This window comes from Schistocerca cancellata, chromosome 3 (assembly GCF_023864275.1).
Source record: "Schistocerca cancellata isolate TAMUIC-IGC-003103 chromosome 3, iqSchCanc2.1, whole genome shotgun sequence".
Taxonomy (NCBI): Eukaryota; Metazoa; Arthropoda; class Insecta; order Orthoptera; family Acrididae; genus Schistocerca; species Schistocerca cancellata.
Genome location: NC_064628.1, coordinates 622259694 through 622285077, shown reverse-complemented (window position 1 = coordinate 622285077; position 25384 = coordinate 622259694). Strand labels below are relative to the sequence as shown.

Below are 25384 nucleotides of genomic sequence, written 5' to 3'. Positions count from 1 at the left end.
AACAGTTATTCAGGAGAAGGGGCAGTGGCAAGGGGGGGGGGGGTGGCTACAGGGGCTATAGCTCCCCCCCCCCCCTCCAATGGAGTATGATATTACACTGGATAAAATTACTTCAGAAATCAGCGAATGTATTACTTCAACAGGTTCAATCTTTTCTTATAATTATGTAGCAATATAGGTTGCAATTTATTTCAAACACATTTTAACAAAAGAATAAGAGCAGCAAATAGCTTACTATCTAAACCAATAAATATCATTTAACTAAAAATGGGCGTCTGATTATTCATTAATATACACTGGATGTATATTAATGTAGGAGTACCACTTACAATAATCAAGAAAGAAATATGCAGGGTACACCTACCCACACTCAAATTGCTGACCCCAGCCAAAAACTTGTCGCCGGACAGCTGGGTCAAATCGTATTATTTTCCTGGGCACACACATTCTGTAGACACGTTTTTACCCTGAAACCTACTTTAAGCAACACCAAATTTTACCAATTTGTCGGTGGAGGACCCCATCTCACCTTTTGTCAAGCGATATTCCATTACTCCCCCCCCCCCCCCCCCAATTGACCGCCTTCTAGAATCGCCCCTATTCAGGAGAATACAAAGTGGGAAAGAGCATTTGTATAACGTATGTGGTACTACAAACAGAACAAGTTGGAGATGGTAGTTGGTGTATCATCTGCTAAAGGTATATGAGCCAAATAACACATCTATAAGACTAAGTGTACATAATAATTTCCAAACAGAGATAAAATTGTATGCATCTGCAAGTTGCATACCAATTTTGTACTACACAACTTTGCGCTAAGCAAACCCTAGGCTGGTTCTATGCATTCTTCACAAGACCCTTCCTGTGCCATTGCTAGTCCAACAAAAGTATACAACAGAGCTTCTGCAGACAGGGTATGGAAAACAGCAGGTAGAGTCGGAAAACTGAAGCTGTCAAGGTGAGTCACAAGTCATTGCACATGGATAGCTTAGTCAGTCAGAACCCTGTCCGCAAAGATACATGTTCAGATTTGAGACCCCATCCAGCACACAATTTTTATCTGCTAGGAACTTCCACAACTATGAGGCTTGGTAGGTGTTACGTGCTGTTTCCAGTGATGAACTGTGAAAACATTACTCACTCGTGTGGATTTGACCTCACAGTAAATGACACATGCAAACATTACATTAATACTCTGTGGTATCAGGATACACATATCTAGATTATTCTGCTCTGATCATACGTATAAAAAGTGACTGTTGGCTTCTCATCAACATACCTCAATTTTGAATATTGCTGAAAGCTCACAAGGAAAGCCATATAGATCCAGAGTATTATGAAACTTAGTAACTTGAAAAAAAAGTGTACACAACACTACTGAGTGAGTATGTTTACAAGTCTGAGAAAGAGATGAAATATTTAACTGTTTCTAACAGGATACCACTGAGTAACTCGCACCACAATACAGAACAGTATATATGGAAAACATGTAGACAAATTCGTTAATAGCTAATGTGAAATATATTTCTCTAATTCCTGGTCAGAGACTTCTAAAGTCAATGCAAAAAAGGGATCTTAGGATAAATCAGTTTATGACCAACGTTAGCTAGGTAGCTGCGGAAATTAATGTGAGGTGGGGCATATATTTGCTGAGTGAGACAAGATACAGTAATGAACCAAAACATTATGGCCACTTGCTTCATAACTTGTTGGTCCACCTTTGGAATGCAATGCAGTAGCAATTACATGTGGCACAGATTCGGTAAGTTCTTGAGTGTTTTCCACAGGTATGTGGCATCAGTATGGTACGTCTATGGGCATGGAGCACAACCGGTAAATTACAGGGCAGTGGTTTGTGAGAGGAGAAATTGTGCTCAAAATCATTCCAGATATTTTGAGTTTGTTTCATACATGTGAATCTGGTGGCCAAACCATTAAAGTGAATTCACTACAATCTTCTCAAACAACTGTAACACTATTCTGGCCTTGTAACATGAACAGTTACCATCCTGAAAGATGCCATCACCCTTGGGAAGACATAAAAAATAAAGGGGATGTACGTAGTCCACAATGATGTTAATGTTGTCCACAGCTGTCACCATGCCTTTGGTTACTACCACAGGTGCCATAGAAGTATACAAAAATATTCTCCCCATTGGCCTGCACTGATAAAGCAGAGTGTGTTTCGAGCAGCTGTTTGATGGACCATTACGAGGGCTTTGACCTGCTATAATAATAAACAAGATTCTTCACTCAAGTGACAGACACATTTTCATTGAGCCACAGTACAATCTGGATAATCCCATGCGCACTGCAATTGTAATTGATGACACTAGGTCAACATGCGAACACAAAGGGGTCATATTCTGCAGAAGTCCATGATCAAAAAATGTGTACCGAACAAAGTGCTGCAAAACATTTATTCCTACACCAGCATTGTACTCTGATGTCAGATCTGGCACAGATTGTTGCTGCCTAGCCACGGAGTGGGAAAATCTGCAACCTTCACATTCTGTGATGAGACAGTGGACACTCAATATTGTGTCACCTACTTGTGATTCTACTATTATTCAAACAATTTCTGTAGGTGCTCACAATAGTAGTATGTGAACAACTTTGTCATTTCCAAAATGCTCTTTTCCAGGCTGCTTGTCTTTTTATGTCGCTTATGTCACTGGATTTCACATTTGCAGCCCATATCATCACTACAATGATTCCTCTTTCACCTCTGCTCTACTTTTATATATATATATATATATATATATATATATATATATATATATATATATATATATATATATATATATATATATATATATATATATATATATATCTTTCCACAACATGTGCTGGCAATGCCACAAGGAGGCATTCAATCCCATGGTCGGCAGAGGTCACAATGTTTTGACTCATCAATGTTTTGACTCATCAATGTTTTTATGTCTCTTTGAAATATATAGATTCAAGGATTAACAATTCCTATCAACTATTGACAATCTATTTCATGAACTGCACATTATTCTTACAAGATATAGATGAAGCTGTCTTTGACAAACATCAGAGTGATCACGGGGAATCTTAAGCAATAAGCAGTTGATGGACACCAGCTATTTGGTATAACTGAGGAAATAGTAGCTTTTTCCACTAACAACCCTCCTTCTATTTCTATATGTTCATTTTTCATACGTAAAATAGTATAAAGCTGTTTTGTGATAGTTAACTACTAATATTGTGTACAGAAATAGTTTCTAATAGCAGCTTTCTTTGTTAATGTACACTATGCTTCATTCCACATCCCTGGAGATTTTCTTTAATAACAAGATCTATGGTACATCATAAATGAATGAATGGCTGGATGGATGGATGAAATGTCAATCTACTGTAATGGCCAAGCATTCAGTCAGTGATCCGTCCTGGGATTTTCACAGTACTTAATGTGAATTACACATCCAGTAAACCAAAGTGTAAATGTCTAAACCTAAGTTAGAACAGGATCAGACTTAATGTATTTCTTAGGACATAATTTTAAAGGAACTACAAATTATCAGTGTTGTAGGGCCATTGGTGTTCAAGATGTGCATCTATGGTCTGATGGGTAACACATAATAAATTTTCTTGAGATGGAAAAGCTTCCGTCCACAAATAAGCATCAGTTTCAGAAAGAATCATTCATGCAAAAATCAACATGCCCTTTTCTCATATGATATCCTGTGAATCATGGATGAAGGGCAACATGCAGATCCCATATTCCCAGACAGCATTTGACACAGTGCCCCACTGCATACTTTTAACAAAGATATGATAGGACCCGTATTATTCTCCACATACATAAATGATTTGCTGGACAGGGCGTCCAGCAATCTGTGGCTGTTTGCTGATGATGCTGGGTTGTATGGGAGGTGTTGTCACCGAGTGACCTTAGGATACAAGATAACGAACAGAATTTCTTGTTACTGCGACGAATGGCATCTTGCTTTAAATGTAGAAAAATATACGTTGACGCAGATAAGTGGGAAAAACAATCCCATAGGCCCTACTGTTTGAATACGGCATTAGTAGTGTGTACTTGACACAGACACATCAGTTAAATATCTAGGTACAACACTACAAAACAGTATAAAATGGGACAAGATTAGATTAGATTAGTACTTGTTCCATAGATCATGAATACGGCACTTTGTAATGATATGGAAAGTGTCAGGTTTACAAAAGGTGTCTATACAAGATATTACATTACACAAAATATTACATGACACTTTTTTTTTTGTGGGCTGGGGAAATCACCCACTTACTACATCCAAAAATTCATCTAATGAGTAGAAGGAGTTGCCATTAAGAAATTCTTTTACTTTATTGTTAAATGCTATATGGCTATCTGTCAGACTTTTAATGCAATTAGGTAAGTGACCAAAGACTTTTGTGGCAGCATAATTTACCCCCTCCTGAGCCAAAGTTAGATTTAACCTTGAGCAGTGAAGAGCATCCTTTCTCCTAGTGTTGTAGCCATGTACACTGCTATTACTTTTGAATTCGTTCGGATTGTTAATAACAAATTTCATAAGTGAATATATATATTGTGAGGCTACAGTGAAGATCTCTAGCTCTTTAAATAAGAGTCTGCAGGATGATCTTGGATGAGCTACAGCAATTATTCTGATTACACGCTTTTGTGCAATGAACACCCTTTTACTCAATGATGAGTTACCCCAGAATATGATGCCATACGAAAGCAGAGAATGAAAATAGGCGTGGTAAGCTAATTTACTCAGATGTATATCGCCAAAATTTGCAATGACCCTAACAGCATAAGTAGCTGAACTCAAACATTTCAGCAGATCCTCAGTGTGTTTTTTCCAGTTCAACCTCTCATCAATGCATACACCTAGAAATTTTGAATATTCTACCTTAGCTACCAATTTCTGATCGAAGTCTATATTTATTAATGGTGTCATTCCATTTACTGTGTGGAAATGTATATACTGTGTTTTGTCAAAGTTTAATGAGAGCCCCTTTGCAGAGAACCACTTAATGACTTTCTGAAAAACATCGTTTACAATTTCACCAGTTAATTCTTATCTGTTGGGTGTGATAGCTATACTTGTATCATCGACATAAAGTACCAGCTTTGCATCTTCGTGAATATAGAATGGCAAGTCATTAATATATATTAAGAACAGCAGAGGACCCAAGACCTTGCGGCACCCCATTCTTGATTGTTCCCCAGTTTGAGAAATCACCAGTTTTTTGCATATTATGTGAACTGCTTACTTCAATTTTCTGCACTCTTACAGTTACGTATGATTTAAACCATTTGAGCACTGTCCCATTCATACCACAGTACTTGAGATTATCTAGAAGTATTCCATGATTTACACAATCAAAAGCCTTTGATAGACCACAAAAAATCCCAATGGGTGACTTCCGGTTACTCAGAGCATGTAATATTTCATTAGTGAAAGTATATATAGCATTTTCCGTTGAAAAACCTTTCTGGAAACCAAACTGACATTTTGTTAAAACTTTATTTTTACAAATGTTTGAAGCTAATCTACAATACCTTACTTTTTCAAGAATTTTGGATAAGGCAGTCAGAAGAGAGAGTGGGTGGTAGTTGTTGACATCAGACGTATCCCCTTTTTTATGCAGTGGTTTAACAATGGCATACTTCAGTCTATCCAGGAAAATACGCTGCTTCAGAGAGCTATTACATATGTGGCTAAGAATACCACTTATTTCTTGGGAACAAGCTTTTATTATCCTCCTGGAAATGCCATCAATTCCATGTGAGCGTTTATTCTTGAGAGAGTTTATTATCTTCCTAATTTCAGAAGGAGAGTTGGGTGGAATTTCAATTGTATCAAATCGTGTGGGTAAGGCCTCTCCCATTAACTGCCTTGCTTCTTCTAATAAACATTTAGATCCTATTTTCTCTACAACATTTAAAAAATGATTATTCAAAATGTTTTCGACTTCCAGCTTCTTGTTTATCAAGTTTCCATTCGCTTTGATGGTGATGCCATCATTTGGTACTCTTTTTTGCTCTGTCTCCCTTGTAATAATATTCCGAATTGTTTTGATTTTGTTATCAGAGGTATTAAACTCAGACATGATGCACATGCTTCTGGACTTTTTAATAACCTTTCTTAATGTAGCACAGTAGTTTTTATTATATTTGGCTGTTTCTGGGTCGTTACTCTTTCTTGTTAGATACAGTTCCCTTTTGTGGTTACAAGATATTTTGATTGCTTTAGTAAGCCAAGGTTTTTGCATGGTTTCTTATAATTAGATTTAACTACTTTCTTGGGGAAACAGTTTTCAAATTCTCTTACAAGTGTATCATGAAATAAGTTATATTTTAAATTACTGACAGATGTCAAATTGAAAGAACCGAGCAAGACTTCCAGGTCATTCTTCCTATTACACTCTTTCAGCGAATCAACACTGAAGTCCCCTCAAATAATTTGCTTTCCCCTATCTGACAGATAGCACAACAAGGCATCCAAGTTTTCCAGGAATAAATGAAAATTTCCTGAAGGGGACCTATATACTGTTACAATTATAAAAGAGCCCTCCTTCAGCACATAAGGATAGTAGTAGGGGGGTGAATGATTGACTTCAGTTTATTGGGAGAATTGTAGGAGGAGAGTGTGTGTAACTATAAAGGTGACCACATAGAGAACACTACTGCGACCCATTCTTTAGTACTGCTAGAGTGTTTGGTATCCACATAAGGTCAGTTTACAGAAAGACAGTGAAGCAATTCAGAGGTGGGCTCCTAGAATCGTTATCATTAGATTCAATTAAGATGTGGGTATTACAGAGATATTTTGAGAACTCAAATGGGAATCTCTGAAGGGAATACATTGATCTTTTCATGAAACACTACTGCGAAAATTTAGAGAAGCAGCATTTGAATTCAAATGCAGAATGAATCTACTGATATCAATGTACAAAAGAATGAAAAACATGGTAGAAGTGGATCTCCCAAAGGATCAGTTTAGATTAAGGAGAAATGCAGGAACACGCGAGGCAACACTGACCCTATGACTTATCTTAGAAGATAGGTTAAGGAAAAGCAAACCTACATTTGTAGCATTTGTATACTTAGAGAAAGCCTTTGACAATGTTGACTAGAATACTCCCTTTGAAATCCTGAAGGTAGCCAGGGTAAAATACAGAGAGAGACAGGGTTGTAGCCATTCTCCGATATATTCAATCTGCACGTTGAGCAAGCAGAAACGGAAGCCAAAAAAATTTGGAGTAGTAATTATTAAAGTCCACAGAGAAGAAATAAAAATTCTGCCGACGAAATTGTAATTCTGTCAGAGACAGCAAAGGACTTAGAAGAGTAGCTAAACGTACTGCTCAATGTCTTGAAAGGAGGGCACAAGATGAATATAAACAAAAAGCAAAACAAGGACAATAAAATGTAGTCGAATTAGAACACGTAATGTTGAGAAAATTAGTTTACATAATGAGACTCTAAAAGTAGTAGATCAATTCTGCTACTTGGGCAGCAAATTAACTGTGATGGCTGAAGAAGGGAGGACCTAAAATGTTGACTGGCAATGGCAAGAAAAGTGTTTCTGGAGAAGAAAGACCTATTAACATTGAATATAAACTTAAGTGTTAGGAAGTCTTTTCTGAAAGTATTTGTATGGAGTGTAACCACGTATGAAAGTGAAACACGGATGATAAACAAATGAGACAAGAAGAAAATAGAAGCTTTTGAATAGGGTGCTACAGAAGAATGATCAAGATTAGTTGGGTATATCAGGTAACTTGTGAGGCAGTGATGTATAGAATTGGGGAGACAAGACATTTGTGGCACAACGTAACGAAGAGTTGCTTGGTTGATAGAATAAGTTTTGAGACATCAAAGCATCACCAATTTAATACTGGAGGGATATGTGGGGGGCAAAAATCATAGAGGGAGACCAAGAGATGAATACAGTAAGCAGATTCAAATGGATGAAGATTGCCGTAGTCATTCAGAGATGAAGAGGCTTACATAGGATAGAGTAGCATCAAGGGCTGCATCAAACCAACAACAATAAAAGTCCCTACACTCAAAATTACTTTTTTCGTTCCAATGTATGTAAACTTCTATTTCCACATAATAAAAACAATTTTGTAGTGGTATTTCATATTGTATTTAATTTAAATACTTCAAAAATGTTCAGCCACCAATGTGTGTTCAACTTCCACAAACAAACCAGGAAAACCTAGCTAAATTTTGACAAAATTCAGAACACAAAGCTGTATTGGATTCTTTAACTGTACTACCAGTTCTAGTTACAAACCATAATTTAGTATGAAACTCAAAGAAAAATAACTCATATTTTCACAATACATAAAACGTTTTTGTCTGAGTTTCGAACTGGATAATAATGGCTTGTAACTGAAACCAGTAATACAATTAACAAACCCAATACAGTTTTGTACTATGAATTTTGTGAACCCAAGAAAGTTTAGAATTCCATGAAAAATTACAAATCACCTCCTCCACTTTCCAACTCAAACTACAGGAGAAAGTGTTGCACACACACCGTGTGCCCCCCCCCCCCCCCCCCATCCGCAAAAAAAAAAAACCATGCGCGCGCGCACGCACACACACACACACACACACACACACACACACACACACACACACGCACACACAGAGAGAGAGAGAGAGAGAGAGAGAGAGAGAGAGAGAGTTATTTTAAATCACAGTTATCTAAACTGCTTCAAATTTTTGTCACAATATAAAATTAGATGTAACTCTGCTGTTTTTCTTTATATTAAGCTTGTAATATTAAATGCCAAGAGGATCAGAGAAAAAATGTTCTATTTGGACCTAGCAAGCTGGAGAGACAAGTGAGATAAGAGCATCCAAAACAATCCAGTGTATATTCACATATATGTCTCTTACCTGTTAACGTTCCAACATCTAATTCAGTTATATACAAGCAACATGCTTTTCTACAATTCTCATTTTATTTTACTTATGAAATACTAAATTTCTCCCCAAAATAAACAGTCTATGCAATAATAATTACTTGATTGCAAAAGCAAATTCTTGTGCTACTGCCTTCCGCCGTTCTATGTTTGAAAGCAGCACACAGTGCAGATCAACACCTTGACAGAAGAGACCACCAGTCGATGTCAGCAGAACAGCTCGACAGGAATCATCTCGTTTCATTTGAGATAATGCACCACGTAGTTCACGTAGAACCTACATGGAACAGGAAGAACAAGTATTTTTAATATACGGACATATAAACATAAAAATGTTGCCAACATTACATATCACTGACATTATTCTCACAAATGGTCATATATATATATATATATATATATATATATATATATATATATATATATATATATATATACTTGTGCCTTCATTCAAATTACTTTTTTTAAAGCCTTTCTTATGTTGGGCATAGTTAATATATATATATATATATATATATATATATATATAATAGGAAACATTCCATGAAGGAATGTGCCAGCACTTTCATTTGGTAAGTCACATCATCTTTGTTTTTAGGTATATATATATATATATATATATATATATATAAAAACAAAGATGATGTGACTTATATATATATATATATATATATATATATATATATATATATATATATATATATATATAAAAACAAAGATGATGTGACTTACCAAATGAAAGTGCTGGCAGGTCGACAGACACACAAACAAACACAAACATACACACAAAATCCAAGCTTTCGCAACCAACGGTTGCCTCGTCAGGAAAGAGGGAAGGAGAAGGAAAGACAAAAGGATATGGGTTTTAAGGGAGAGGGTAAGGAGTCATTCCAATCCCGGGAGCGGAAAGACTTACCTTAGGGGGAAAAAAGGACAGGTATACACTCGCACACACACACATATCCATCCACACATCCACACATCCACACAGGTGTCTGTGTATGTGTGGATGGATATGTGTGTGTGTGCGAGTGTATACCTGTCCTTTTTTCCCCCTAAGGTAAGTCTTTCCGCTCCCGGGATTGGAATGACTCCTTACCCTCTCCCTTAAAACCCATATCCTTTTGTCTTTCCTTCTCCTTCCCTCTTTCCTGACGAGGCAACCGTTGGTTGCGAAAGCTTGGATTTTGTGTGTATGTTTGTGTTTGTTTGTGTGTCTGTCGACCTGCCAGCACTTTCATTTGGTAAGTCACATCATCTTTGTTTTTAAATATATTTTTCCTTCGTGGAATGTTTCCTTCTAGTATATATATATATATATATATATATATATATATATATATATATATATATATATTAACTATGCCCAACATAAGAAAGGCTTTAAAAAAAGTAATTTGAATGAAGGCACAAGTGGAATTAAAAGGAAGTATTTTAACTGCAGTAATAGCTAAAGTAAGTTAACAGATGAACTGGTTGTGGTTTGTCCAGCACATAATTGTACTTTTCCCCCCCAGTACATACTGTAACTAGCACATCATTTTTAGAATCATGTGACCAAGAGATTTTGAACACCATTTGTTGTTCACTCCAATGAGGCCAGCTGCATGAAATTAAAAGTACACACAATCCCCTTTCACAATTATTCCAGTGAGTATTCTCTGGAGAAAGTTAATGACTAAGTTTTGGTAATTTAAGGTGTAAATTGTTTACACTCATCTTGCAGGCAGATATTCGTGAAAATTGAGCCAGAAGCAATCGACATTGTAGTTCATCCCTAACATGTCCGACAGATTTTAGATCACTGCTCTGACCAGCAAATCCGCTTGATTTTCTTCTAATCACGATACAATGGTCCTTATATAAGGGACACATTTTAGAGAAGGTACAATTACAATCTATTTTCAAAATGTGGGAAGCATATTGTAAGCTAAAACATTCTCCTAACAACTGCATTAATTCTGCCACCGAGTAATTAAAATGATGTACATCTAAAATCACTAAAATTTATTCTCATCACAACACAATCCAGCAATTACTCACACCAACCTTTCTGCTGGGCCAAAATTTCCCATTTGAGTGCCATATAATATAACATGACTCAACACTCCACAAAACCTTCTTACACTGCTCCACAAACCATAATAGCAAGATATGATTCCTACTTTTAATTATTGCTCTCAAACAGATATGACAGATACTGAGATGGGTGACCGTAGAATAGATAATCAACTGAAATCACTCAGTAGTAGAAAGGAATCTGGATCAGATGACATACCTGTGAGATTTTAAAAACGAAAAAACTAAGAATACCAAGTAACTGGAAAAAAGCACAGGTCACTGCAGTTTCTAAGTAGGGTTGTCACATTGAGGCACATACCTAATTGCTGACCTCAATCTGTTGTAAAATTATGGAACATGTACCATACTCATGTCTTATGACTTTTCTGCAGAATGTAAATGTCCTCTGCAAAAACCAAGATAGATTCCATAAACAGAGAGCTTGTGAAATAGACTGTTCTCTTCACCTGTAAAATCCAGAACATTGCAGACAAAGGCATCCAGGTTGATACAATCTTCCTAGACTTTCGGAGGTCATTTCATACAGGTCTGTGGTGTCATTTATTGAATAAATATGAAATTGTGGAGTACTGGACTTGATTTGTGACTGAATTCAGGACTCTATAAGCTGTGGTTCAATGAAAGAAGGTTGCAATAGATGTTCAGAGATGAAGAGAGTTGTGCTGCATAGCGTAGCATCTGCACCAATGATGACAATGACAGATCCATTACTGTTGCAGTGATGATCAACAAATTCCAGTTGCAATTGCTACAAAGGAAGCACTGTGTATCACAGAGAAAGTTACTGTTGAAAATATTAAGAGTTTACAGTCAAAGAAGATTTGGGCAGCATATTACTTCCTTCCATATACATCTCACACAAGACCACAATGAAAAATACCCAGGCATCATTTGCAAATGTAAAGACGAGGGGGGGGGGGGGGGGTTGCCCACTGCCACACATCATTAGGTGGCTTGCAGAGTACAGGTGTAGATGTAATATCTTAAGACCACTGAATGTACACCGTACAAACTATGGCCCAACAGGGAATAATGTTTGCTTGTATAAAGTTGTAGTTAACTTTTCAAAGGTATTATGAAGTTAGACCCTTAGGTGGAGCTCTTGCAGGTCATGAACCATTACTTTTAACATCCTCATCAATCAACAGTAAGCCTAATGTTAAATGGATAAGAGGGCAGAAAGAAAAGAAAAATATATTAATTCATTTATCGATAGATTAGCAGATTTAAGTTAGGGCTTTGTGTACCTATGGGGTGGTCACAAACTGTCTGAAAAGTTTGTAAGGGTGTTGCAGGGTAGACTGAGCTGGGAAATAATTGTTAAGAAAAAAATCTGATAAGTTGCACAGTTTCCAAATTAATTATCTCTAAAGTTGGTTGGTTGGGTCACTGTGTGCACAAATTAAAGTGGCCTGCCAGAGATGGTGTCGCCAAACGTGTTCTTTGTTCAGTATCCTAAAACCAAACAACAGAGTCGTACATAAATTGGACATGGACAGTAGTAAGGATAAACCTAAGCCAAAGGCTGAGCAGTCACATGTGCTGCCATCTATGGTATGGGAACAACTGCCACTATTTGCATCTGATGGGCTGCTTGAAACTGCATGCACAATGGGCTGATTGGCTAACTTCAATGCTAACTAACTCAGAAATGTTACTCCTGTTTACTATTAATAAAAATTAGCCCTAAACATGAAAAATAAATATTGAAAACTGCAGAGATGGAGAGGAAACACACAGAATGAATAGAATATACAAAAATTCTTGTAGGCAGGTAGTCCAAGCTGGATGACAATACTTTTACTTCCTGGCCTCAGTAATTGAGATGAAAAACAAAATCAAGCAAAATGACACATGCACATTGTCTTCGTGAACAGTGTGGGAGTGATAGGTTAGGGGTTGTAACATATTTCTAGATTCATCATGAAAAGTGATGAATCTGAGTAGGTTTTCACATGATAGTTTGCATCTATCTCAAGCATCTGGCAGTTCACTTCTTTCAGCACCTTCATGACACTTTCCTATGGGTCAAATAAACCTGTGACGATTCGTGCTGCCTTTCTCTGTATACATTCAATATCCCTTGATAATCCCATTTTATATGGGCTTCATAACCTTAAGCAATATTGTTGTTGGTTGGTTGGTTGGTTTGGGGAAGGAGACCAGACAGCGTGGTCATCGGTCTCATCGGATTAGGGAAGGATTGGGAAGGAAGTCGGCCGTGCCCTTTCAGAGGAACCATCCCGGCATTTGCCTGGAGTGATTTAGGGAAATCACGGAAAACCTAAATCAGGATGGCCGGACGCGGGATTGAACCTTAAGCAATATTTTAGGATGGGTCATACGAGTGTTTTGTATGCAGTCTCCTTTGTAGACTGACTGCATTTCCCTAGTATTCAACAAATGAACTACATACAGTCTGTCACTTGCTTTATCTACAACTGAGGCAATGTGATTGTTCCATTTCATACCCATACAAACTATTACACCCAGGTATTTTACGAGATTTTCGATTCCAATGGTGACTCGTTGATGTGATAGTCATAGGATACTACGTATTATCATTTTGTGAAGTGCACAATTTTACATTTCTGAACATTTGATGCAAGTTGTCAGTTGTACCACAATGAAATCTTTTCAAGATCTGCTGAATATTTGTGCAGCTTCTTTCAGACAGTACTTCATTATAGAAAATGCATTGTTGTGAAAAGTATGAGGTCACTATTAATATTGTCCGGAAGGTCATTGCTATACAGTACGAACAAAAGGGCCATAACACACTTCCTTGGGGTATATTCGAAGTTACTTCTACATCTGTCGCTGACTCTCCATCCAAGATAACATGCTGTGTCCTCCAACCAAGAAATCCTCAATCTGGTCACAAATTTTGCTTCATATCAATATGATTATATGTTTGGTAATAAAGTGCAGATGTGGTACCAAGTTAAATATCTTTCAGAAATTGAGAAATACTGCAACTATCCAACTGCCTTGATTCATGACTCTCTGTAAGTCATGTCAGAAAAGTGCAAGCTGGATTTTACGAGATCGCTGTTTTGGAAACCAAGCTGACTGGTGTGGTAGAGGAAATTGTATTTGAGATACCTCATTAAATTTAAGCTCAGAATCTGTTCTAAGATTCATCAACAAACTGATGCCAAGAATAATTGACAGCAGTTTTGTACATCACTTCTACTACCCTCCTTGTAGATGGGTGCCATCTGTCCTTTCTTTCAACAATTGGGCATGAGTGTGTGTCTGAGGAATTTGTGGTAGATTATAGTTGAAAGACAAAATTTGATGGAGATTCCATCAAGCGCTGGGACTTTGTTCAGTTACAATAATTTCAGTTGCTACTCAGTGCCACTGACACTAACATCTACTTCACTCATCTTTACAGTGGTGTGAGAAATAAACTGGGTCAATACTCCTGGGTCTTCCTTTGTAAAGGAACATTTGAAAACAGGTTAATAATTTCTGCTATTGCTTTGTTACCCAGAATTTCATTTGCTGTCTCGTCTGTGAGTGACTGGACACTATATATGGTGCCACTAATAGCCTTAACATACAACCAAACTTTTCTTGGGTTTTGTGAAAAATCTTTTGATAATATTCTGTTATGTTAGTCAGTGAAGACTTTAGTTTACTCCTACTAAGCAGTAGTCTCTGTTTCTTTAGAAGTTTACTTAGAGTGACTGTATACCACGGAGAGTTCTGCCTATTATGAACTGCTCTGCTAGATAAATATCTATCCAGTGCATGGTCAACTATGTTTTTAAACCTGAATCATACTTTCTTAACATTCTCCTGTCCTAAGCTAAAAGCTTCAATTTCTCATTGAGGGATGACACTAATGCTTTTTTATCTAATTTACATAACATACAACTCTTGCTAGTTGTTTTAGTTGTCCTTTGAACTCTGTCTCCTGGTCACTGACACCAGTTTCAATGTGGACATCTTCAAAGAGGTCAGGTCTATTTGTTTCATTAAACCTAATAGATTTCAAACATGACTGCAGTTCCAAACTATCTGTTCTAGGCAGTTTTCAGAGGATGTGTTATCAAGCCCTCCAGTAAAAAAACTGTAAATATTCCAACTGACTGTTGGATGATTTAAAGTCTCCTCTGATGATTGCAGTGCAACTGGGGAACTTAACGCATTATCGACGTGAGCCTGTTTCTAAAATTTTCAGTTACATCAAGAGCTTTCTGTACCTAACATTATACAAGCTTCACTCACAATGATATTACAAAAGCTGTGTTGAAGTTCTCTAAGTCAAAAACGTCTCATCTGTTACTCATTTACTCTCATTTTTAATAAGTGTTTAGAATCTGGAGCTTTCAATGATGCACTCAAAACTGTTACAGTTACACCAATCAACAAAAAGGGGGGCTAAGCACATTCCTGAAAACTACAACCAGTTTCTGTTGTTCCAGTTTTCTCTGGAAGTTTTCAGGTCTATCATGTACAAGTGTCCACAGTTCATGGTCTCGCAGTAGCGTTCTCGCTTTCCGAGCAGGGGGTCGCAGGTTTGATTCCTGGCTAGGTCAGGGATTTTCATCTGCCCCAAGATGACTGGGTGTTGTTGTGTCATTTTCATCATCATCATTTATCCCCATTACGGTTGGAGGAAGGCAACTGAAAACCGCCTCCATTAAGACCTTGCCTAGTACGGCGGTGCGGGTCTCCCGCATTATTCCCCTACGCTCTGTCAAGAAGCATGGGACTTCATTTCCATGTACAACAAGCCAAATAACTATTTCAAAAAGCATGATCTTGTCCCCAACAGACAATCTGGATTCTAGCACTACTACTGCTATCACTGGTGTTAACAGCACCTGAAAATAAAGATCTGGTATCTGTTGTATTTTTTCACCTTGCTAAAGACTTCGACTCCATACCCTTTAACATCCTACTTGAAATTTTGTAGTTTTATGGCATACAGAACTCACTCTTAGCTGATACGAAGTCCTATTTGAGCAACATGAGACAGTTTGATTCAATTAAAAGCTTTGACTTGTGTATTGCACAGTTCAGTCCTCAGTCAATTTCTTTTCATTGTTGCAATTAATGAGTTACTTCCTCACATAGGTCAGGACTCAGAAATACTTTACGCAGATAAAATGACATTGCTCAATACACACAAAATCATCACCACATTGCATCAGGCAACACAGGAAAACTGTAACTAGCGACGAGTCAGTTTTATTCTAACAAACTCCTTTATAGCCCTGATAATACACATGAACTAATTCTGGGATTAACTACTCGTACATAAGCAAAATGCAAAAATATTAGACTTTCCTCCTGATTCCAAGAGAAAAGCAGCAATTTACTATCTCATGTGGAAACTGAGAGATGCAGTCACAAATGAATATCTTAAGATTGCATATAATGACCTTCCACAATCACACATCTCCTTTGGCAGATTAATTTGAGAATATTGCCCTTGTGTCACAGAAGAAAAAGGTAATCAGAATAAAAAGCAAGTGAGTTCTAAGGACCTCTGGCGTCCCATCTTTCTCAAGCTGAGCATACCAACCATTGTGAACAGAATTACTTTATGTCAAGAGCAGGACAAGTGAGCTCTAAACTTAAGAGAAAATACATCATCACAATAACAGGGGCAAACTGGACTTTTGATACACTGAGATACAAATTGACAAATACAAGAAACTCACACAAAATAACATTTTTAAATTTTTTAATAAACTTCCAAAATCTTCTCAGTCCTTGCTTATAATAATTTTGAAGTTAAGATTTGTGGCTGAGAACTGAAACACCAATTCTACAATCTAACAGTGCTACTTGAAACAAAGAGTCAGCATTAACAGTTTTCTGAGATGACTCATTACAGCTGTCAGGAATATAAAGAATTTTGCATTTCCCATCAGGGGTACAAATTTATTATTCATTTTCTACTGATTTTGGTTGTAGCGACCAACTGCACAAGAGGATTACATCAATAAAAACTAATGAACAATGTGCACACAGCATAAAACAAATTAAGTACTTTAAAAAGCTGGACATTAGATGCAAATGCAGTTCAACATTCCATTGGATGAATTGAAAACCACAAGACTCACAAAAGGTTTGCAGAACCATGTACAACAGGCTATGATCTCAATACTAGCACAAAATTATCTTCACAATGACTACACAGAACACTCATTAAGGTGGTAACATGAGGACTAAACTCTGTTGATAAGAGTACATCAAAGAACTTATGAATGTGTGAGAAATCTACGAGCATGTGCTGAAAAGTGATGCCTCTGAATTTTTTTAGGTGAAAACGCATTTCTGTTACCTGAGTCTTTAGCATCTTTCTTACTGGAGTTTCCAAAGCTTTCATTGCTGTAACTTTTGTTCTTTCTTTCAGCAATAACTTCACAGCTCTTTTGTGATGCCTTATTTGTTCTCTTAAACTCTTCCACACTACCAGCACCACGAAGTAGAAGTTTTGTCCCTGAACCTTCTTCTACCCTCTCAATAATGTACCGAGTCATTATGAATATCACCAAGCAGTGGACTCCAACCCATTAAAAATGCTGCTTCTTCAAAGCGCATGATCCAGTTTTTAACTAGATATCAGTCACTGCCACTACATGACTTAAGAGCACCCTTAACATCATGAAATAACAGAGGAAAATTAACCCTGGTGTTGAGAATGTGGTGAGAATTGGATTACATTTTTATCACCTGCTTCTAAATCAGGAACTTTTTCTGTCTTCTTTTCAAGTACACTCAATCTTTTGTCACTATCCACTTGGACTGCAACCTGTTCTTCATCACCATCCTCTTCACACACTATATTGTCCTTAATTTTCACTGCAACTTTGGCAGTGTTGCGATAACAATAAATTTCAGTAGTCATATCATTTTTTGTCGTGCTTTCTACACACAACATATTGCAGTTTGCTTGCACTTTCACTTCTGAAAAATATGCTTCAATAAATGACTTCTTAGCTTCAAGTTCATTGGATACTGATTGAAAAGTAAAACTAGAAAATCCTCTCAAGTGTTTTCAATTTCTTCTGTCATCTGAAACCTTTCTGAAAATTAACTTATGTAGAGATTAACAGTTTTCACTGGTGCAGAGGTTATACCTTTATTTACTTTCTCAATTTTGCTCAACACTCTATTTCTAGATTTTTTTTTTTCCTTTGTCAGCTATTTTTCCTTTCATGACAATGTTTAAAATTTCTCCTCGCATCACTCTATTACTATTAATTATTATTAAAAATATTAACAGAATCTTCCATCGGTTCTCGGTAGAACAACATTATAATAAATGAAAAGCATCAGTTTGCTTTTGCTGTACAATATTGTAGAGCAAAAGCAAACTGGTGCTTTTCATTTATCATTAAAAATTTGAATCCTTATCTTAGATCCAAAATCAACACAATTACACATCACTATGTTGTCACAAGCAAAACTGTGCTCAGGAAAGTTCATTGTAAACATTATAGATTAGGTGGCAAAATTATGTCGTCTCTCATTCAATCCATTTTTCAGACAGAGTCTCCAAAATTGTAGGAAACTTAATTCCAACTTTCATGTATAACTATTATTTCCACAGTTATAAACCCTGAACATTGAGCAATCCAGGAAAATAAAAGAACACAACCACCAAACTCGTGTTTTTTTTCGTGAACATTGTTTGTCCGGGAACACTCAAAACTAGTATTCAGCATTCTAGACTATGCACTGTATGTATATTTTGTGTTCCTTCAGAGACGACAGACACACACCTACACACTCACGCAAAAGCAGCTCTCACACACGACTGCAGTCTCAGGCAACTGAGGCCACATTGCGAGCTGCAGCACCAGAGCACGATGGGAGTGGCGACTGGGTGGGGGTAAGGAGGAGGCTGGGGTGGGGAGGGATAGTAGGGTAGGGGTGGCGGACAGTGACATGCTGTTGGGGAGCACAAAGGGACGACGTGGAAAGAGGGTAGGGCAGTTACGAGCAATCGGGAGGTTAGACAGAGGGCAGGGGGGAGGGGGGCGCAGCAGAAAGGGAGGGAAGTAAATAGACAGGGTGCACCCATCATGCAGTGGTGCTGCTGTTTGCAGTGTGGCCTCAGTTGTCTGAGACTGCAGTCATGTGTGTGAGAGTTGCATTTGTGCGAGTGTGTATGTGTGTGTCTGTTGTCTAATTTTGACAATGGCCTGACTGGTTGAAAGCTATATTAGTGTCAGTCTTTTTATTGTGCCTGTCTGCGACTCAGCATCTCCACTGTATAGCGAGTAGCAACTTCCTCTTCATAATATTGTTACATTCCATCCCAGATTTTCCATTGTTTGATTAATGCTCTGCAGTTGCTAAATATGTACTGGAATTGGGTATATATCCTAATTTCCTTCTCCTACCCCCTCTGTCCATTTCCTCCTACCCTCTCTCTAACCTTGAGCCTTGTTACTCTCATTGAGAACGAAACCTTGCTTGGGAACTGAAGTTGCTCAAAATGAGTGGATTAATCGGTTGGGATCATTGGCATATTTGGTATGAGAAAGACCACTCCAGCAGCTGATTCAGTGAGGATAGTAGCTTCAATGAAATTATTTTGCATAGTTTCTATCTGCAAATGGGTAGGATTATAAAGTTTCAGGTGATTCATATTCCATACTTATATTCTAATCATATGCTGATACTCATACAAATTTCTTATTTTATGTTAAAATGGATTGCAAGGAAGAAAAGAAAACAGCACATTGTTGTGTTTACAATTTTTGTTGCTGAGCCCAAACCACCGTCATATGCGAATTCAGTAGTGTCAAGCGAGAGCTTGTTGGAGGGCAGAGTGGAGGCCTGTCGTGTTTTCTGATGAATGCAGATTCTGCCTTAGTGCCAGTGATGGCCATGTGTTGACTAGGAAGAGGCCAATTAAGGGCCTGCGACCAACATGTCTGTGTGCTACACACACTGAACCTACACCCGGAGTTATGGTCTGGGTTGTGATTTTGTACAACAACAACACGACTCTTGTGGTTATCCCACATGTCCTGAGTGCAAATTCATACATAAACAGGGTGATTTGACCTGCTGTGCTGCCATTCATAAACAGAATTTCAGGGGGCGTTTTCCCAAAGGATACTGCTCCCCCACATACTGCTGCTGTAACCCAACCTGCTGTACAGAATGTTGAATGTACATTGGCCTGCTCAATCACCAGACTTCTCTCCAACTGGGCACACACAAGACATCATCGGATGACACTCTAGTGTCTAGTGAAGGCACTGAGAAGCAGTTCATGTATTGGCCACTGATACGTACAGCCAGCAGCCAAGAATTTCTGGATGATATTGTTGCTTTGTTCTAGTCAGCTCTACAGTTTGTATAAATATTTAGTTGTTTAACAAACTTGATTGATGGGTTGGAGAGATATTTCTGCTAGTGCAGTTGAAATGCTAAATGGATACAGGGAAGAACTAGCAAGTGTAAGAAGACAGTATGAATGTGAATTCAGAATGCAAGGGAAGTTTCTTATTTCACAAAGAAATTCAGTAAATAATTTACAGCATAGCATGGTAGTTTTCTGGGTATGGACCATATCATATTGCAAAAAACTATCACTGATGAAACCAATGTTTCATCCACAACTGCAGAGGCCTCCTCCCTGTTCTATTCAGTAGAGACAGAAGATGGCCAATATAACTGTGTCCAAAACATTGTGTAAGCAGGCCCATCTGTAGGATGGACACACTGCATGAGACGGAGGTCAAAAATAGTGTGATGCTGGCGCCCATGCAGAACTAAGGCTGGACGAACCCTGTTGGTGGGAATGGACCTATAAGGCATCACGAACCAGTGAAAAGTCTGCTTGGTCAACTTCAAGGCTTATCGCATCTTGGGCCTTGAAAATTCGAACCATCCACTCAGGCTCCACGTTGGAGGAGGGCTACAGAGAGTACCGTCTGAACAGACTCATGAATCACAAATGGAAGTGGGCAAACTTGACAAAATTTAGGCACAGCAAAAGACTTCAGAGAAATGTGAGCTGTGCAGTTACAACACATTTGTTCAAAAACTCCTTATATGAAGTGCACAGGGTGTCACGATCAGAAAAAGGCATTATGTCCGACACCAGATTAACTTGGTCATCTACTATGAACCCAAAACTGTTAAGGTGCTTAAGCTGAAAATGTTGTTGCAATAGGATAGTGCACTACTAAGAAGATAGCATATGTGCAACATTTTTGTACTTACACCCAAACCTCCAGATGTCAGACACTCAGATCAGTACCAAACATTTTGTGTTGAAAGAGTATCAAGCAAAATTTCAATTTAGTTTGCACTATGTGCTGTCATCCAGTAGAACGAGCGTAAATGTTAATTAAAAGTAATACCATATCTACAGAGCACAGGAAAAGCATAACTGTAAGTAACTAACGCATATAGCTTCTGGGAGGAAGATGGTAGAGCATTAGATCGTTGCATCATGGGTCCTGGGTTCATACCCAAATGAGGATTTTTTTTAACTGTATTATGTGTGAAAATACTTCCCCACATGTGACGCAATTTTTCATTTATTCTACTGTTTCGATTGTTAATGTTTACTCTGTGAATCTACAAATGCACTAGCTGCTTCATCATGAGTGGTGTCTGTTCTGTCCCACACGTCCAATGCAACACAACACCTATCTTTACTAATGTACTCTATAGGTCTGCTACTTTCAGCTAACAAAGTGAAAGCAGACTGACAAAAGAGCATTTCTAAAAACTCTCGAAAAGTCAGGAAAACGATCTCCCATAAAACAGTTTCACGCATAAACCATTGTCATCTGTGGGGTTTGAAGGCAGGACTGTTGGTACATCTCACACTCCACCAGCTCACCCACACGAAATGTACAAAACTATCACTCACAGATACACCGTTTCTGTGGTCCCTTGTTCTGGTGTTACTGCTAATTACCGTTTATGCATGTTCTACTGGACGACAGCACATAGTGTGAACTACGTTGGTGTTTTGGTTGATACTCTATCTGCATACAACGTTTGGTAATGATCTGAGTGTCTGACATCCGTAGGTTTGGGCGTTAGTCACCAGTGACAGTTCCCCAAGGAGAAGAATGGCCCTGTGGCAGTAAGACAGAGCCCGGTGTCATGCTCGACCCAGTGAAGGCAATCAAGCTATGCAAAGGTTGGACAAAAATATGGAAACACCAAAAACGCAACACAGTACCCTGTCTAATAGTGTTTGAAACCCATTGACATCCAAAACAGCTTCCAACACAACCTTCTCTCCAAATCAAACCACAAAGGCTCAATAATATTGAGATCTGATGACTGGAGTGACGGCGGGAGATTCAATAATTCATCCTCATGCTCACAAAATCAGTTCTGCACAATGTGAGCTGTGTGAACATGGGCCCTGTTGTCTTGGAACACAGTAACACTACTGGGAGCAAACACCTTACCATCGGTGATCAGCCAAACTGGTCATGTAATCCTTGGCAGTAACGCAATCTTGCAGAATAACTATAGAGCCCACAGAATGCCACAACGTGGCTCTGCAAATAAACACTGAATGCCCACTATGTTTCACCCTTGGGATGTAAATTCGGCCAGAAGGTCTCCCCCCCCCCCCCCCCCCCCCTTTTAACACAACCAATCAATCATCCAGAAGTTGGAAACTGTGTGAAACAAGACTCATCAGAGCAAATGACATTCTTCTATTGCTCCACAGTCTAGGTTCTATGGCTTCAGCACCACATAATCCGTTTGCAGACATTGGCATCACTGAAGTGTGGTTCTGGAATTCCACCTCATGCTACAATTGCATGCTTATGGCATTCTCTTCACAATGTTTTGGTGCTCACAGGGTTCACGAGTGTGACATTAAATTCTGCAGTACTTTTACAGCTGTCGTCCTCATGTTTTTCATTACAATAATCTTCTATGACTGTCTGTCGTGATCACTCAACGCACAGTTTTGGCTCTGTTGTGACTTAACAGATGATGTTTTTCCAGTTTCTTGAAGCAGTATAAATTTTCAATACAGTGCCTCCTTCAACACCAAACACTTCAGCTCCTACAGGTACAGAAGCCACCCCCCCCCCTCCACACACACACACACACACACACACACACACACACACACACACTCTTTGCCCATGTTCATACAGACTTAGCTCTGACATAACACACTAATAACTACACGGATCATTGTTCTGGCTGAGACTGACACTGGCAACTGAAGACATTGCTCCGGTGCCATTCGTGATCAAAAACCAGTCTTGGGTAACATCTGCATTTTCATTCAAGCATGAATTTCTAATGGCGTTTCCATATTTTTGTCCAATCCCCCAATGTTCCATCACTGATTAAAGGCACGACAGTGCCGGTGTTCAGTTGGACTTTCAAGGACTCGCCAAGCAGTGTCCAGTCCAAACTGAGCTTGCACAGCAACAGGGAAACTGCCAGCTCTGCAGCCATGATGGAATGGACAGCATTGTTCTCATTCTGTAACTGAGCATGCAGCTGGTAGGCCACTTGATGACACACATCAACTAGATAACTGCTTGTTCAGCATATCCAGTACGATACAGGCACCAACTTCTGGTACGCCCACTGCCTCAATGAGGGTAGGGCTTAAGCTTCTTCGACGAGTGTGACATATGTCTCAATGCCAAGTTGGAAGGACGTTTCTGACACGCCCGATTAACACTACAAAAAAAAGTCATCTAGATGCCAAGGAGGGAGTAGAATAATTGATGTGCTTAAGTCTGTTATGAGATGTCAGTGACACAGAACTTGTGAATTTGAGTGAGAGTTAAGAGGATGAAGAGTCGGAATCATCACTTGACCGCTGCTTGTGACAGCGGCTAGCAATCTGAGAAACTTGACCTTACTTTGTAAAAGCATGTTAGCTACTGAAGCAATGTCACAATTTTAAATACTTTTCCATGATTATGACTGGACTTCGCCAAAGCTGTGACCTTTCTTATCAGGACCAAGGCAACCATAGTGAGTCAATGATTCTGCACATGAAACTTTACAGCTCTGGCACACGAAACTGCACTTGTGAGTGAGACCCTGCAAGCCAGCAGCCTTAATTGCACACGACTTTCAATGTTGTTTATGATACTGATTAAAATGGAACGTAGCAGCAACACCGTGTCTCAGCTGACTGTTGTATTCAGTTAATATAGCACAGAGGTTACTGGAAGGCAATTCACTAGGGTCCAAAAGTGATTGCAATTTCTGCACCACTTTATTTTATAACTACCTTACAACAAAAGCAAAGTAATTTCTGCTTACTAGAAATGCCATATGCAAAACAGTACAGCTCAAATTGGTGGAAGCACACTCCCCCGCTTTCTGAATATTCACTGAAGGCAGCGAATGGCGATGGCGATGTAGCCACGACCAACAACTGTCATGATTGGTGCTGCTCAGAAATGAACTGCAGGAGAACAGCCTGCCATTCCTGCTAAAGTTTTTACTGTTTTTGAGCTGCAAACTGCTGCTGCTAGGACAGCTGTTGCTGCCAACATTTCAGTCCATAACATGTAAACGGGAGGCAAACAAGATAAGGCAAGAACTCATCGCCACTAAAGTGTCCGTGGCGGGTAAGAATGTGTAAACTGTAAGCAAAGCTGTCGTGAGTGGATTACTGAATAAGCACCACAAACAATAGCCAGAAAATCGAGGTCCAAAGCTGAGTCAGTATCAGTCTAGGAGCTATGCATAATTGAAAATGACACGTACAGTGTATGACACAAGACTGAGCTGTGGTGGCTTTCTTAGCCTGTGGCTGTCAGTGGCTCAGCCCATGTGACCCACTTTCCACGTCTCTGGCAGTGCTCCTCATTCATGAGCTGCAACACCACTGATCCACTATCGATACTCTCTATTGGACGGGATATTAATATGTTCAATATCTTAATACAATTCTCTTCTTACTAAGGCACAAGCTAACGGAAAAGCTTTTGATGGAATACTGTATTTGCGCGAATATAGGCCATGTGCAACTACAGCCTGCACATAAACTTTTGACACCAGATTATAGTAAAAAGTAAATCTCAAATACAGGTCGCACGACTAAATTTACGAGAAAGTTCAGTTAGACATTAGTTTGAACAGCGTTTCTCTCCCTCTCCTCCTTTAGTTCACATACAACTAAGAGTGACTCGTAACACACACACATAATTATGACCCACTCTAGCGCTGCATGGTTCTCAGTATTATCATTTTCAGTATGCACATTCTGTGGTTTGCAGTTCAGATAAAACACCGAATACACCTCCAATTACAAAGTACTATTACTACATATTTGATACAGACACTAAATTATGTTGGCAATTCTACATAACAATTGAGCAGTGCAGTGCAACAAAATTAAGCTTTGCGTTCT

The 25384-nt window shown here is 38.6% G+C and overlaps 1 protein-coding gene across 2 annotated transcripts in view; it reads right to left on the bottom strand.

The window, feature by feature from the left end:
* Nucleotides 1-25384, bottom strand: part of LOC126175531 (uncharacterized) — a 106126-nt gene that overhangs the window by 65640 nt on the left and 15102 nt on the right. For both annotated transcript variants that reach the window (XM_049922363.1, XM_049922362.1), the window contains exon 4: nt 9042-9217. In XM_049922363.1, the coding sequence (XP_049778320.1) occupies nt 9042-9217 (176 nt within the window). The remainder of the gene's footprint in view (nt 1-9041; nt 9218-25384) is intronic.